General features: G+C 40.0%; 1 protein-coding gene across 1 annotated transcript in view; it reads right to left on the reverse strand.

The window, feature by feature from the left end:
* The window catches only part of tnrc18 (trinucleotide repeat containing 18), a 66,517-nt gene that overhangs the window by 33,231 nt on the left and 15,840 nt on the right, over positions 1 to 17,446 (reverse strand). Inside the window, 4 exon segments of the mRNA XM_058768441.1 lie at positions 2,692 to 2,794; positions 6,036 to 7,787; positions 8,674 to 8,778; positions 15,818 to 15,964. Of these exon segments, the coding sequence (XP_058624424.1) occupies positions 2,692 to 2,794; positions 6,036 to 7,787; positions 8,674 to 8,778; positions 15,818 to 15,964 (2,107 nt within the window).

Consider the following 17,446-nt stretch of genomic DNA (forward strand, 5'->3'; position numbering starts at 1 on the left):
ACCAAATGATTATTGAACTTTCCTTTTTAATGTTGAATACATATTAACTGTAAATTACTAAACCACACCTGAACAGTGCAGAGATAGTTAAATTATAAATCTTATTGCATTGTCAATACTAGGCATTAGACATTTTAATAACCCTTATGCACTGACATCAAATAAATATGAATTAAATATTTTGTCAATTTTTTTTTTTTTTTTTTTTTTAAATCACAATGACCCACATATTTATGAATAAAGAGGACATATTGACAGATATTATTAATCAGGTTAATAAAGAGAACATATTGATTGATATTAATCAGGTTATTCCACTTACTTTAATATTTTTCAACATTTAAAAGGGAGAAGAAAAGATGTTAGAGCCCTGATGTCATGGTAGTAATGTTATCTGAATGAAGAAAAGAGTAAGCAATTAATTAATTAATTTTAGTTTTTTTATTTTGTTTTAGAATGTATTATTCCCAACAAACTTAATTTACATTAAATCACTTTATTTAGTTAGTCTAAAAAAAATTTTTTTTAAATAATTTATTATTATTATTCCCAACAACGACTACAAATTGTATAAAATAAAATGAGTTTTTGGCCAAGTGTCCAAATTTTCTGCATTTGGTCAAGAATGTTCAGTTTGGTGCTTTACTACATATTTAACAAATTTTAAAGCTTTATTTGCAGAACTAACCCTAAAAAAAAAAAAACTTAATTCCTTAAAGCACAGTTCATTACCATTTCAATAATTATGTAATTATTTTCGTATTCTTTCAAAATCTTCATGACTTTTTGTTTGATTGACTTTTTGTTTTTGTTTAAGTGAAACAAACTAAAAAGGTGCTTTTAAGGTGTTTTTCTTATCATTTGAATCTCAACAGCCACTTTCACTATAGCTGCCAAAAAAAAATTCCTCAAAAATTCACCTTTTGTGTTTGATGGAAGAAATACATCGCATAGGATTGGAACAATATGAGGGCAAGTAAATCATTACCATTTTTGGCAGAACTATTCCTTTAAGTGCCCACTATCCAGGCATCCACATTTGACAACCAGTAAAATGTCATGGATGCTTTTAAATTGCGAAATGTATGCTTATTCAAGCCCAACAGGAAGACTGGTGGCCATTTAGCCCTGACTGAGACACAAATTCCCCAGTCCATGACTTCTATTCTGCCTTACACTTAAGGACAGACACTGAGGGTGGAATCCTGCTGAGAGAGCCAGTCGCTTTTATAAGCACCAATTTCCCCAGTGGGGAAGACTGACTTTTTCCTGCTCCTCGAAATGAGAGCCACACTTTGAAAATAGGCTCATATTTGCTGAGAACTGTTGCCATAAATCAGTCCACTCTAAAGAACACCACACTGAGAGTGTGACCAATGAAAGTAAAATGTTGCACCGTTTAGCCAGTGTGTGGAATCAAAGGAACAAGAATCCATTCGCACTGGATGGATATGCTTAATCCTTACTACAAGGTGAATTATTTTAATAAAAGTGTGCTTTTAATTAAAGGACTTTCATCCAGGCTTCTAAAATCTTTGTTTTTTTTAAAAAAAACACCTATTTGGCACATATCAGCATTTCAGTACTGCTGCTTAATGTCTGCTGAGATTATAAACTAGCTTTGACCAAGGCAGCAGAGAGAGTATCCTAAAAGATCCACATATTCAAGCCGTCACTGTAATGATTTGTACTGAAGTGACTTTAATGAGTCACCTTCACAGGGCATCTATGCATTAGCTGCCCATATCACCAGCTTCCACACAACATCAGGGCTCAAAAAAAAAAAAAAGAAAAAGACATTCAATCACTAGCTCTCTTTGCTTTTAGGAGAAAACTGTAAAAATGTCCCGTTCCATTTTCAATCAAACCTCTGAACCAAAACAGTTGACACATTTGACTTTGTATGACAAAAACAAAAATGACAGGGTAATATACCATTTGACATTAGAAAGTGAAAGTTGTAGAAAATACCCATATTTTAATGCTGGGACTCTAAAAGGTGCCCTCACTCATTTTTGTTTATCTTGTGCTGGACAATATGGCAGTGGTCTTGACAGCAAACAATGTGGACACCACTAATGCCACTAAAGAACTGCATTTGCAGTGAGCCATGACACATTTACTTAGGATACGGCCAATCATGTGATAAGCTTTAGGTGATGCACTATGTAAATTAAAACGCTTTTATTAGGCTACAGAGTACATATGACTAAATTTTCACGGTTGGTCTACAGTTAATTTCTTTATAAAACTATTTTGAATACAAAACACACACACACACACACACACACACACACACACACATTATTCCGTATGGCTTACCACAAAAATGACCAACGTCAATGTGATTTCAGCCCTCAGTCTTGTTTAAAGCAACATCAACAGCTGTCACCACACAGTTAAAATTTACAGCCAGTGAAACATAAACCTTTATAAATCTCAAACGTAAGAGTTTGAAAAGTTATCCTAAGAAATGACTTGTGAACTAAAATAGACGTTTACATAAATATAAGAGGATATATAAGGTTCCAGCGTCTTTCCAGACCTGCTGAACTAATGCAACTAAAACTCCAAACGCAGGATTGAATTAGCAGCTAGACCAATGCCCAGTACATTTCTGAGAGCTTGCTTCAACATGCACTCAAAGTGCTCAAGGCGCTTTTCACCAGCGCTTATAAACTCTCATCTTACCTTAACACTTTCTCCTGCTCACGCTCCACACGTCCCGACAGCAGGCGCTCGTCCCCATGACGTGTCCTCTCGTTTCCTCGCTCTTCCTCTGTGTGGATTGGACCTACAGGACATTACACCAATTGAAGACATTACCATCCGATCCAAAATATTTTAACCAAATTTGCTAACTTGATCCCACTTTATAATAGGTGGCCTTAACTATTATGTACTTACATTTAAATTAATCATTTGAAACAATGCATTTATTGTGTACACACGTTTTTACATTTCTTAAAATACTTAAATTACCTTCATGTAATTACATCTTTAATTAACTTCTGTAATTACACTTGGCCCATCCCTTACACCTTAACCTACCCATACCACCAAACCTGTCCCTAACCTTACCCCTATCCCACTTCAACACAAAATGAACACAATAAGTACATTGTACTTATTTTTTGATGCAAGTACATCGTAGTTAAGGACACCTAATATAAAGTGGGACCTCATCATTTAAGATACGTTTGATACCAATACACACATCTCTTACCATTCTTAGCTTACAAACAATGAAACCAGTGTCTGCCAGTCTGGCAAGACTTAAATATTACTGTTTTCTCTTTATAAATACATCGCTCCAGAAATAGCCCAAACTCTTAAGGGTGTTTATCAGTCCTGACACTCAGCACCAGTCATAAGCAGTGTCTTACACATCTATGAGATTACAGACACACCGCGCAGGGGGAAAAAACCCATGGAGAACCTATGCAGAGTAACATATCACATTTACAAGAACCCATTGAGGCCCATCAATCACTTATCAATGTTTCAACACCACTGTGGTGTCATATACGGTTCAAATTGCTCTTCATTTGAGACAGACATTTGGAGAATCACCAGACAAAACAAGCAGTGTTTCAGAATTCAAACTAAACTAAAAGAGCCTTTGAAGTCTGTGTTCAAAATACCACAGCAACACAGCCCTGTATAGGAAAAGATAAACACGCAGAAAGTATCGGAGCAGGATTTAGTTAGGAGTGTATTGAACCTTTCAGTACTGACAGACAGCAGCTGAGAAGAGATTGTGTTCTTCTAAACCGAGGAGGGGGACGAAAGTGCACACAGATCTCGGTCATGCTCCAGGGAAAAGGTTTCAGTCTGTTTCCAAGGTTACCAAAAGCCTGTCCGACATGCTATCCGTTTGCATCAAAAAGAGGGCAAATTAGTCAAGCAAAGCTCTGTCCCCAACACTTGTTTTAAATGTAAATTCAAACCTTCTCTCAGAGTGTGGGGACTAATGTTATTACTGCAATTTCCTTGCACACAGGAGAACATATTTTAATGCCTTACTCCCCACCCTTTTCTGTCCCTTTCCGAAGCAGATTCGATTGCTAAGCAACAAACCTAAAGTCATATTAGAATGCACTGCTTGTTTGCCACCTTTAGTAGAGCTCTGTAAATTGTGTTTATAAGCAGGCGGGCATGCAGTGTCTTAGTGAAAGGTTTAACACACTCCCTATGCTAACAGGAAACGCTGTGGGCCAAAGCAATAGCAAAGCTCATGCTGTTTAAGAAATGAAACGAAAGAGGGAGTGACCTTGCTGTCGAGCATGCCCACGTAAATGGGCTGTAACCACAGAAAATAAGACTGGGTCAGTGTGTTGTTCTTCAGTTTCGTTAAAGGCGTGAAAGCATGTAACAACAGAGACCAGAAATGTACACTTTTTGCCACCTCAAAGGGTTAGTTGTGCTGCTTTTTTCTGCTGACCACAAAAAAAAAAAAAACAAAAAAAAAAAAACAATAGAAGTCAACTGGGTCCAAAACAACATCAAAATAGTTTTTTTTTTAAATACGTGACCAGTGCTAGCAAAATGAGTCACAATGAGCAAATTTTCAAAAAAAATATTTTTATTTACACATTCTCCATTAAATGACTGAGCTACAACAGGTTTGAAGTCGAGTCATCGATCCAAAAATTAAAGTTTTTTCTGAAGGTTCCAAAGCAAAAATCACCTAGCAACGCTGCATCTTTTCCTCTAGTTTTTTTCTTATTAATAAATCACAATATAGCCATTTTCTAACTTTATCTTTATTATAAATTAAAAAAATATATATAAAAGAAAAAAATTATGCAATTGCAAAAATCCCTTTTAGTGCATTCAGTACAAATAAATTGATTATTAAAACTACAAAAGCAGTTCAATCAAGTGCAGCCAGGGATTCCCTCTTTTCTTTTATTGTTAGATTAACATTAATGAGACAGACGGCTAGGGGTGTAATGGTACACAAATAAGACGTTCGGTACATACTTCGGATTTAACATCACGATTCGGTACGATTTCGGTACAGCAGGAGGAAAAATTTAACTTTTTTTTTTTTTTAAATAAACAGTGGTTTACTGAACAAGTTGCTCTTCCTTTAAATACATTCAGTTATAGTTTAAATTTTCTTAGTGATAAAAATCTACCTCAGTTTATGCTTGAAATTATAGGGAGCCCTTTTACATTATAAGGTTACAATTAGGTCTAACAACTTAACTCAAACTTAAATTTATTTACTATTTATTTTTAAACAGATGATCAACACTCCAAAAAATTGTATGCAAACATGTAAATTGCACATAATGCAGTTTTTAAATGAACTTAAATAATAAAATTTCTAGGATATTTGTTCAAATATATTCAATTACACACTGGCTGTCATAGCATGTTTCATAACAGATTAATTTAAACATACATTTTAATTAAGACTAACAGGTTTAGTAAAATATAATGAGCATATGGTGTAATGCTCCACTCTAGACCTCATTTCTCTAGTGAACTAACATCTGTGGACACTGATGACTTACTGAGGTAAATGAAATAAAGTTCGGTACGAATACGTGTACCGTTACTCAAAAGTTCCCCAGTTCACTTAAGACAGAAGTTTATGTTTTCATGAATACTGCAATACTGTAATTCTGTGTGTATTTATCGGGATTGCGCACTTCGGATGACAGTCAGCGCAAGAAGCAAGTGGAGAAAAGGTACTCCTCTCAGAAAACATACAACTAAAGATCATTTTAGATGTTTAATTACTATCTGGAGCATTGGGATCACTAGACGAGGGCTTAATGAACTCATTTTGTTGAACACCTCAAATTCGACTAAAATCAACACTTTTTACTTTTTTTGCCTTTAGCTCAAATTTGGCCCATTCCGACTTATTTTTCCAGCACGGGTCACATATATCCTTTTGTGTTCCACAGAAGAAAATAACTTTGGAACAAGATGAGGATGAGTAACAGGTTATGGAATGTTCATTTTTGGGTGTACCATCTCTTTAAGAATGATGCATTTAAAGATAAGAAGAAACACACCTTTGATGGCTCCTCCAAGAATCGACCTGTCCCTGTCCGATACCGAGCTGGGTTTGCTGCTGTTGTCCCTCTGGCGGGCAACAGCCACCGCAATGCCTACCGGTGGATGACGAACCTCGGCTTCCCCCTGAGAAGAGCTTCCTTCTCTGCCAAAGGATTTAACGCTCTCAGGTCTCTCGGGTTCCTTCTTCAACTGCTTTCCAGACTGCTGGGGCGGAAGGTGCTGAACTCTGGACACTCCGGGATAACCAGCCTCCAGTTTCATGCTGCCCAGTCCTCCAAACGAACTACGGCTATCAGATCCGTGCCTGGAGCCAGACTCGCTGGAAAAGTTGCCACTGTACTTGATGAGGCTCTGCATGGCCGAAACCTCCCCGTGGCCCTTGGGACTTCCTCCGCTGCCTACTGGTCTATGTAAGCCAGTAGTATCCAAGTACATTCGCTTGCCCTCTTCTTCACCTCGAGTGCCATGGGTGTGTTGGGCCGCCAATGCAGCAATGTGACTGGTAGCATAATTGCCCATCTCGAAAGGCTTCCACTTGGGTTCGGCGGAACCCAAGGCCCTCAACGGATGCTGTTCCGAATGGAGCGTAGCTGGATCCATTCCAGAAAACGGATGAGCGGACCTTTGAACCCTATCCCGCTCTTGGCTGCGGGATTCGGACTCAAGTCCGGTTTTGATCATGTGTTTTGATGTAGTGTTGGATAAGTCCCTGGCATCTGGGTTGTTTCCAGATTTGTGTGCGCACATTTCCAAATGCAAGGGCTTTTTCATGGCCAAACCATTTGACCTAATTATCGAGCCTTCCTCTCGTAAAATGTCTTTCTTAACGTCTCCATGAGGGGGAGACTCGCTCCTAACGGAGGACCGACCATGGTCCATATGCGTTCTCTCATTCCCCACCTGCAGGGCTGATCTGTGCGAGTCCCTCTCCCTGCTCTTGTCATTTTTATTATCTCGAGCTTGGGAGGCAATTTGAATTGGCCCTTTTCGCTCGTCGTAAACCTCGACAGAAGGCACATAAGTAGGAGCTATCACTCTGTGTTCTTTGCCTGGCTCTTTTGCTGTAGAGTAGAGCGGGTACATGCTGGGTGGCATGTGGTGAGGGGGAGGGTAGGTGCCAGAGGACACCAGCCTGGGCGGGAGATGGGATGGGTTGGGCTGCAAGGAAGAGGGACTGGCATAGGACACATGCAGAGTGCCAGCTGATGTAGCAACCGAATCGCTTCTTTTCTGCTTGTCGCAGGAAAGGTGGCCCCCCAGTCGGCTGTTTTCGTCATCCCGGTCCCTGTCCCTCCTGTCATGTTCCGTACTCGGGTGTCGGGTTGGCGTGCTGCTGCTCGTCCCGCAGTTGCCAAGTAAACTCTGGTGAGATTGTTTGGGTTTAGTGTCCGTAGTGCTCAGAGCAGGCGAGTGCTGTCGAGAGAAAGGACGAGCGTGCGCAGCAGTTTTCGCAGACCTCTCCGAGTTGTTTACTCTACGCTCGTCTTCCGCCTTGACATCCAAGGTGAGGTCCACCACACTGTGGGGCCGTGACTCCTCTTTTGGCCTTTCTCGTTCCTTCCTTGGGAGGGAGTGGCCGAGGTCACTCTTACAGGGCTTCTCTTTTCCCAGATCCCTACTTGAGTCTTTACAGCTTTTGTGAGGAGGCAGGGCCTCCTTTTCCCTGGAGAATGAGCCGGGCATGTGAGCCACTGGGCTCCTGGCCATTGCAGACTGGGAGTGCACTGAACCTGGCAGGTAAAACCCCTCTGAGAAAATGAGAACAAAACAGAAAGAGTGAGCCTGACAGACCTTAAGACAGCTGGTGTAAAAGATAAGACTGCTCAAAGGCCCTAAAGTGCAGAAAGTATATAAAAAGATAGACCATATACTATTAAGTTGTTAAAACACTCAACAAAGTGCTATCTGTTGAGGCAGAATTAAGTCTAAAGTTTTGCATGGTAACATTTTACTGTGACACAGGTACACAGGTACAAGTACACAGGGTTATGAACATAAAGCCATTGCAAAAATGGCATGGTTCATAGCTCTAAAGTAGTCCATCTAGCATAATAGCTAGCAATCTATCAAACCACTCATCCATACACACTTTAGCTCTAAAGCCTAATTTCCATCTGACAACATATTACAGAAAATAATAATAGTGTGAAAGAGAACATTCAGAGAGCCATATATATATACACATACATATATACACATATATACATACACACACACTACTGGTACTTTCATGAAGAAATGCCAGGTATCTTTTCATCTCCAAATCAAAATATGAAAATGCAAAAAATATACATGATAAAATAATAACATTAAATTCCTACATAAATTTAGTACAAGAAAAACTACCAAAAATAGTTAATTTTGATATTAAACAATTATTATTACCATTATTACTATTCTTATTATTTTGCATTACTGTAGGTAATTTATAGTCCTAAAACAGGCTTCATTTTCATTTTTTTACCTTTTGAATTTAGGGTGAACCATGACCTGGATAATTCTTCACAGTTTAGAAAGATTCACCCGATAGATAACGTTATATACACATACAGGCCTAAATGTTATGATCGTCATATACACACATAAATCACAGTGATAATGGTTAAACATGTTATTTCACAGACATACACAGACCTTTTTGTGAGTCAAAGAGTGCATGTTGGCTGAGCTGTGGATGCTCAAGGTGGCCCAAGGGAATGTAAGGGCTGGGGTACAAACTGCTTGGCAAATGAGGAAAACCTGGAAAAGAGAGAGAGAGTACAGACATGTCAAGTCCTGTTATTCGAGAGACTAAGGGAGTGGCCCAAACTGTCAGTACTACCTCCAGTATTTAATACAGCATCTGTATCTGGCTATCATCAGGCAGAAGGGACGTTAGTACAGTAACCTTTGAAAATAGTTTATAACAGCGACACTAGAGTCATTGACTGTACATCGGTCCACAAAACCTTTTTCCAGCCGAGCAAAAATCTTTCGCTGTCATTATTCAAAGCCAAATTATGCACACTTACAAATACGCAGATTTGACGATTTATTATCTTATCAGTTCATGAATCTGCTTGATAGCCGGAGCAGCATCTCACCTCAGCCCAATCATAAAATTGACTTATTACCACCCAAAGCAAAGGGAGAGAAATATTTCTCAAACCTGACATCTGGTAACCGGGGAGCGGCCATTCACACATGCAAAGTCATGAATTTCATCTAAGATTTCACCAAGGGCAAAGACGCACAAATGCACATTCATAACCTCAAACACTACAAACAGCCATAAACAAAAGCACAAAGGCATGCACAAATAGTGCTGACACATAACATTATCCCTCCTTTAAAAAAAAAAAAAAGCTTTAATGAAAGACAAAAGGGTTGTCAGGGCTAAGAACAAACGGCCCTCTAAAGATAGAAATGCTCGACATTCAAAGGGGAGGATGAAATGTTTAGAGTATAATCCTCTGGAAGATCTATTAGGTCATGTAAGTGCATTCATCATTCCTGCTTGTAGAAGATACATTCAAATGGGGTGGATCACATCCTTCACTCAGAACCTCCATTGTGAGACTTGCAATGCATTGTGGGTGGGGCACGCTCGCATTTAAAACCAGCAGGACCCGAGGCGCATACGAGGCCTGTTGCTGCTTTTATGGAGTGAACTGGCAGGCCCGCACCGCCCTGGCCCCCGGTGCACACAGATCCGAGAGTGACTCTGCATGAGGACAGGCGAATGAAATGTTTGTATTCGGACAGCCGCGTCTTAAAGCACGCAATTACTCAGAACACCAGCGGCTGCGTCATGCAGGCTTGGCACTTTGGCGAGAGGTCAGGTGGTGCTGGAATGACTCATAAGAACACCCTGAAGAGATGAGTAACCACTAAATCAAAGAGCGCGGCGTAAACGATGTGTTCGCGCTAAATACTAGCTGCTGAAACGAGAAGCGAGAGCGGCTTCTGCTGCAAATGAATGGAGCAAAATGAGGCTGGAATGTACGCTTCTCCCATCCCTCTGGCAAAATTGCAACACGTTCACAGAAGCTTTGCTGGAGAAAGGTCAAGCAGCCGTTATATTGGATTTACGGCCAAGCTACGGGGGCACATGGCTGTTGAAGCACCTTTTAAGATTTCACAACAAATTACTGCAACTGAAGAAGACCAGAAAGCAGAGGGTTAGAACTAATTTCCAAATAAACAAAGATTACAAGAAGTGTATAGAAAACTCTTCATTCTTGGCAATCAAATTTGCAGTGTGAACAGACCAGTCTCCTCTGAGCGCAGATATCGACAAGTTCAGTTTATGAACAACAGCAGGAGTGTCTTAGGTGTAATGGATTAGTTCTTGCCATCAATGCAATTCAAATCAGGTCACATCAACCATTATGGATTGACTTGTGTGCGCCCAGAGCGGTCAGTTCTTCGACGCAATGTTTAGAGAGAGATAGATATAGGGTCTAGGAGGGGCAGGGTCAAAGGTCGGCCCATTTCAATGAGCGTTACCAGAGCTCTGAAGCAAGTTTTATTGGGGGCACACGGAAACGGCCTCAAAGCCTCAGAAACAGAAACCGTGTCTTCAATCGCTCTCTGTGGATCTCATATGCCATAGATTAAATTCCTCGGACAGAGCAGGCAGGGCTGCTTAAAACACAGTGTCAACAACAGGCTAAATAAAGGACTGAGTCAGCCCACAAAGCTAGTGCGGTAATATTATTTAGTCACACGATTGCCAAAATGCCAGTGGTTGAGCTGTTTATTTATGCATTGTACGGGTGGCAAAGACATTCATCGGCCGATCTGTCCAAATAAGCTACATTTACATGGAAAGACTGCATTCGTTTTTTATTTTAATTGGGAGTTGGAGACGAGACATTGCAAATAAAACACCAGGGTTACTCAACACTTATCTACAATCGCAGCCTCGCAGTCAAAGCAAAGTCTTCGTAATTAGTGATAACAGTAACGTGAGAACATTAAGTGTTATTGACGGTCTAAAAATACAACCTTGTTTTAAAGTGCACGTTGCACAGTGTGTGTCTTTATGGCACTACATGTAAGAAGAGCAGTGGTTCAAAGGCTGGTCACTCTATTTAGTACATCTCAGGTGACTGGGTACTGCTATGCCGCTGATTGCATTCCCACACCATACCGAGAGATGATTGAAGGCGTCCTACTCTTAGCAACAGGGCTAGAACTGCAGCGCCGCATTTATTTCGGTGTTCTTCTGCATGCCTCGTGAGGGGTGTGGTGGAGGCAGACGTGCTCTCAATGTACGGCACATCTAATCTCAGTTTTAATCACATCTAATCTCGCTTTCTCTAAAGTGAAATAGAGAGAAAGTCTCGGCCTACACGATATCTGCAGACTAATTAGGTTTGATTGCCACTGCCATTTCCTACAGTTCTGCACCACAATGTGCCTAATGCAGAGAAACTTCCTGACAAGCCAGGAAGCTAGATACAGGGTTCCCACACATTTTGACCAATGAATGTACATGACTTCTCAGTGCCCTCATGATTACTTGAAATACATTTTTTTTTTTTTTTTTTTTAGGGATTGCTGGGCAGAATATCCATTAGTATGCATTTTAATAAAAGGATATGAACCATTTAAACTTTCAAATCTACAAATGTTTCTAATAAGATTTTAAACAAATATAATTTTTTCAGCAAGACATTATTTAATTTTTGTTCAAATGTCTGAGAAACTTGTTCAGTTTGTTTAAGACATCTTGTTCAGACATTTGCTGGAAACAAAAGCTGTTGAATGAGAGAGGACATTTCTTTTTGAGTTTAGAATTAAAATAACATTATTATTGTGATTTCATTTTTATATTATATTATACTCTTGTTTATTAATATTTACTACTGCTAATTCATTCAAGCATGAAAAACATGATGATGATGATGATGATGATGATAATAATAATAATAAACAATTTTTAATTTGTTATTTATATAGCCTAGATTTTTTCCATGGAAGAAATTAAGATTATTAATTTTTATGATGTTTCCAATCATTTTTAAAATTACCTGATAATTCCAGGATTTCTATGGCTGTGAGAACAGTGTAGATAAGAATACCTTCTGAAATAATAACAACAATAATACATTTTAAAAAGAAAAAGTGGTGTTTTACCATAACTGGTTTAGTCAGTATGACTGTAAAGAGGAAAGATATGCGTGTTTTCTGGAGCACAGAACCATTTAACCTAGCTCATTCTTTAGGGATCTATTACTAAGGACAGCGGAAGGTTACGTGTAAATGGGCTACGTGTGGAGAGGGGAATTTAGCTCAAAAAGGAACAGTCAAAAAAGGAGGCCATTAACATTCAAAAGCAAAGATGCTACGACATACCCTTGCTGACATAAAAGAGAAAAACTGTTCCCTGAGGTTCGGACTATATAAAAGTCATAGAAAAAGGCTTTGAAGGAGAGGAGGTGGTTCAAAACCTGTATTTAGGCGCAGAGGGGCTGCAAAGGTCAGAAGAAGCTGCACGAATTTCAACAAACCCCTTCGTGTGCACCAGAAAGAAGCACCTTCCAGAATTTCTGCCAACATGCATCCGCCTCCACACTCTCTCTTTTCATTATCTTTATTATACATCTCCAATTTCACTAACACATCAGTATTCAAAACCGTCATCTGGACCCCAGGGACGCCACAGGAAGCGCAGCAAAACATCAAAGCGCTACCTGTGCCAGCAAATCCATCATCATAGTCAAAGAGGGGCATTCCTTTCTGAGCAGAGTCCAACGTGCGACGCAAGCAGCAGGCATGGACGCTCGATCAATCACACAGCGCTGCCCTGCAGCCACCAGTATCTCCTGCACAGTCCAAAGGTGATCGGACCTCAACGGCCACGCATCTGATTACAAACCACAGATCGCTGCAGATAACGGCCACAGACACATGCTTGGACAAAACAAAGGAGTGGTGCAGCTGCGAAACCACATCGGCCCGTGAATTAAAACCAGGGAGGACACATTCCAGGGATACTCTGATTCTTGTCTAAAACAAACAGAGACGAGGTTCAAACTGTCACACAAGGCTCCACTGATGTGGAACACCTTGTCCTCGCCAAAAAAAAAAAAAAAAAAAAAAAAAGTAGTATAATAATAATAATAATAATAATTTGCGTGAATTGCGTATTTTAAAGTTAACCACCACTTGAGGAATTATCGTGCAAATACCCGCTACATATACGAGCCCCGCGTCCAAACAAACTGTAACATTTCACAGTTCGCTGCGATTCATGTTTATTAATTGAACTTCAAAGAAAACTCCGACAGCACAGCAGTGTTTTTTCCCTTATTATTTGCAATCCGGATCGGAGGGAGTGCGGCATGCCCGATTGTTTCGCACGTTTCGTGTAAAAATAGCTAAATTCCACAGCTGCTACTTCGACTTCCTTCAGTTAATAAGAGCCAGGTGCACCCTTCAGAATAAACAGGCATGTTCAAATATTTTCACAGGCTGCGGAGACAGAGTACACTTCAATGTCAGCTATTCATCGCATTTCTACGCAGGCAGAGCGAGGCAGGCTTGCTATGATCTGTGCCAAGGTTTTAGACAATTCATCTGTACTTTCTCTGTGGGGACTTGAAACAAAGGCCTATGGGTACAAGGCCCTTCAACAAACCTTGTTAATAATCCGCCCACGCCCTTTTACAGAGCTAGCATTGCTTTTCTTTCAATTGTTTGGTATACATGTGAACCATTTTGAGAGCTGAAATCTCTGTCTTCTCAAAATGGCAGGGGCTGGAACAGCTTCAGTGCCGAATGAATCATCTTGCTTGAGCGTGCAAGTTTGAAGTTAGAGCACAGATAAGGGCTTGACTTTACACACTGGATGAGGTGAGGAGGAGGGAATATGAAGGAAATGTGTAATGCAACTGCAGGGCAAAATAAAGATCTCAAAACTCTACAGGGCTTAACAAGGAGAGTGGTTTGGTGGAGGTTTTGGACACTAAAGCTTACATCGGTTGATCATATACATGTATTGCGCAAACTGAAATATCTGCTAAGGTAATGTTATCTAGCTAATATAAGCAAAGTTTTATCTGCATTATTTTATGCGAGTTCAGGAAATTCTGGACGGAAACACCAAGATACAAATAAATTCTCTAACGTGCATAAAGCTTTGCTTGTGAATGAATGAATAAATAGAAGTTGATTTATTTATTCACTCTGTAAGATGGCATGCACATAAACTATGGTGCTTTATTATTTATGTTTTTATGACATTCAGATTTTTTAACCTGAGTGGAAACTACAGATATAGATGCAATTTTTTTTTTAAAAAAAGCTCAAGAATGATTTGTGATATTTTGTGATTTGCCTTGGAAGCACTGGTTAAAATGGATTAAAAAAAAAGAAAAGAAAAAGAAAAGAAATCATTAATCATCATATGCCATTGCTGCCACAGTGTTACATTATACTTGTATAATTCCAGAACCAGATTTTATTGCCATTTATACACTTAAATTTAATGGTTTAAAAAGGGTACACTACTGTTCAAAAGTTTAGAATCAGTAAGATTATTTTTATCAGAGGACTTTGTCATTTCCTTGTCAGGAACTTTTTATTTATTAAAGAACCCTGAAGAAAATGTATCAGTTTCCAAAAAATATTAGCCTAATCAGTTTCTCTAATGTCTCTCTAGTTTTCATTAACATTGAAAGTATGTAAGAAATGTTTTTGAGCGGAAAATCAGCATATTAGAATGATTTCTGAAGGATCGTGTGACACTGAAGACTGGAGTAATGATGCTGAAAATACAGATTTGCAAATCACAGGAATAAAAGACATCCCAAAATATTTTTCAAATAATAATAAAAAAAAGTTATTTTAAAAGGTAGTATTATACTAGTTCTACTGTATTTTGATCAAATAAATGCAGCCTTGGTGAGAATAAGAGACTTGTTTCAAAAGCTTGTGTGATTTGAACTACTTGTCCAAACGGTACAAACTAGTACAGACAAAAAACTTGAGCCCTTATAAGCTACTTCAAGCTAAGGCTCTGTATCTAAACACAACAATACAATATAATATACATAGCACTGTTAAACAAAGAACTGCAGCACTAATATCTATCTTAAGCCCTGTCAAATCTCTTAGATATTGACTATTGACCGACACCAGCTATTTCAAGAAAGGAATTGGTTACAATTACGTTGCAGCAGAGCGGCTGTCAGATGTGGCCTATTCTACATTAGGATTGCAGGGACGAAATTGATTTTTTATTGTCTTTTCTACAGTCGTTGCACACCATTCACACAAATCTAGTTTATTGACTTCAAAAGGGAGAGAGAGAGAAAGAGAGAGAGAGAGAGAGAGAGAGAGAGAGAGAAGTAATCCATCGTAGACATCAGACATGACTGCATATTACACATCACCGGCCGACAGCCTTAACCAGCCACACACACTCGCTTATCAAAAACAATACTGCACCTTTATCTGCTCAAGCACAGTCCACAGCACATGCTCGTACTTCCAATACCAAGTCGATTTCCATTAACTTCAAATATAAAGCCGCCTAAAAGTCCCTGTGGGTCGTATAGTAGAGGGTGTGTTTTTTCCATTAGCCCCTGCACCCGGTCCTGCCTGTCACCCAGACCTCTGACTACAGCCTTTGTCTGAGTTCACTGATCTGCCAACAAACCTAATCGTTAAACCCAATATGTTCAGGCTGCCTCGTGCAAATGCAGGGCTCGCTTCGTTTTAAGCTCTGACATGCTGCAACGTTTCTCCCCATTTCTCGAAGGACACATAGAAAGGTTGCGATTCTTACCTTCATGAGGGTGAGAGGCCCAGAGCTGGGCCATTTGCAGGCTGGCTGGGTTTGGGGCTCGGAAGGCCGGATCTGACGACCCGTGAGCACTGGAGGCGCTGACGTATCCGCCGAGGAATGGGCTAGAGGCACCTGGGAAGGCATCACCTGCGAAAGAGAGGATCAAACGTTTGCTTATGAAGTGACAGAATAAAATGAGGCTGTAAAAAGTCCTTAAGCGCTGTCATTTGATATGATGACATTCCACTCAGGAGAATAGCCTTGGCAAAAGTGGAATGATTAGTCTGTGAAGCTCTGCGGTTTTCTTTTGAAATCCAGGAACCGCAAACCTGTTTCTATTGCCGGACGGCCTTTTAATTCCCTTCAAAAGAAGAATGTTTACCGAGAGGCACAGAAAGACCACAAACACGAATTGCTTTTGCTTGTAAACAAATGTCATGAGTAATTATTACTCATCCTAAATGTTATGTTAACTGTCATTACAATAGCCACCAGATGTGCAGCTTCAAAAGGGGGAATGTCTAAATAAAAGCATGTTTTCATTTTGCCAGCTTTGACATCGGAGCGAGAGACGACGCAGAGACGCGGTATGGTATTCGGTCCGCTGCCTCCTCAGAGCTTTTAAAGTCAAACTGATAAAAACAACAGCGATAGGATCTGCAGAAACATTTACAAACGTTAGCCGGGTCTGTAACGACTCTGGACAGGTCACTGAAAATCCACGGGAACGGATACGTGCTTGAAGTTTGACCCTAGCGTGGGACATGGCTTGCATTTAAATCAACAAAGGTCCATCTATATGCCACACTATCTATTCAAGCATGACGTATAAACGGGGACGGCTGTGGAAATTAATGAGCCCTTCCCCCAGTTCCTCCGATGCGACTGCTCTTCGTTCCCACATGCCTCTCCTCAATCCAGCGTGGAAGGAGCACTTCGCACTTATTACTCAAACCAGAGATGGATTCGGACACACTTTCACAGATACACACACACACACAGCACTTCCTCCTGTGCCGCAGACACCTTGGCACAATGGGTCCATTTTTTGCATGTGTAAATAGTGCATTAGCATGACAAGAGGAGGAGGAACAACAAGGCATCAACGGCAACATGAGCCTTTTGTAGTAGAGGTTAGCATGCGATTAACCTAGGAGGGAAGCAGTCTTGCTCTGCTGATGAACCGTTGGGCCATTGTATTGCACATCGCTAACAGCAGATGTGAACCCTTTGGACTACATCTAAACATTAACCACAGGACAGATTAGACCTCTGGATGGGGTGCAAACGGAGGAGAGGAGATAGCAGAGCATGAGGAGATCCATACTTGGGAGACTTGGAAGGTTATTCTGCAGTATGCGAGACGAACACCAGAATCTATAGTTTTTGCAATAACAGATTTATTTCCTTGAGAAGAAAGAAAGAATATATTATTACAAAAGGTTCTTCTAAATGAAGGATTGCAAAACCACTGGGCTCGTAACTCTAGATCTATTGACTTGGCCAGGGGTGCATTTCACACTCGTAAGCCTTTTCTTCAAACACACAGCAAGGGCACTGCCTCATTCATTTGAACAGAAGATCTGGACAATTGTAGGGGTCACATGACAAGACGCTGTTTTTTTTTTT

Source organism: Onychostoma macrolepis, chromosome 03 (genome assembly GCF_012432095.1).
Source record: "Onychostoma macrolepis isolate SWU-2019 chromosome 03, ASM1243209v1, whole genome shotgun sequence".
In the NCBI taxonomy this organism is placed as follows: Eukaryota; Metazoa; Chordata; class Actinopteri; order Cypriniformes; family Cyprinidae; genus Onychostoma; species Onychostoma macrolepis.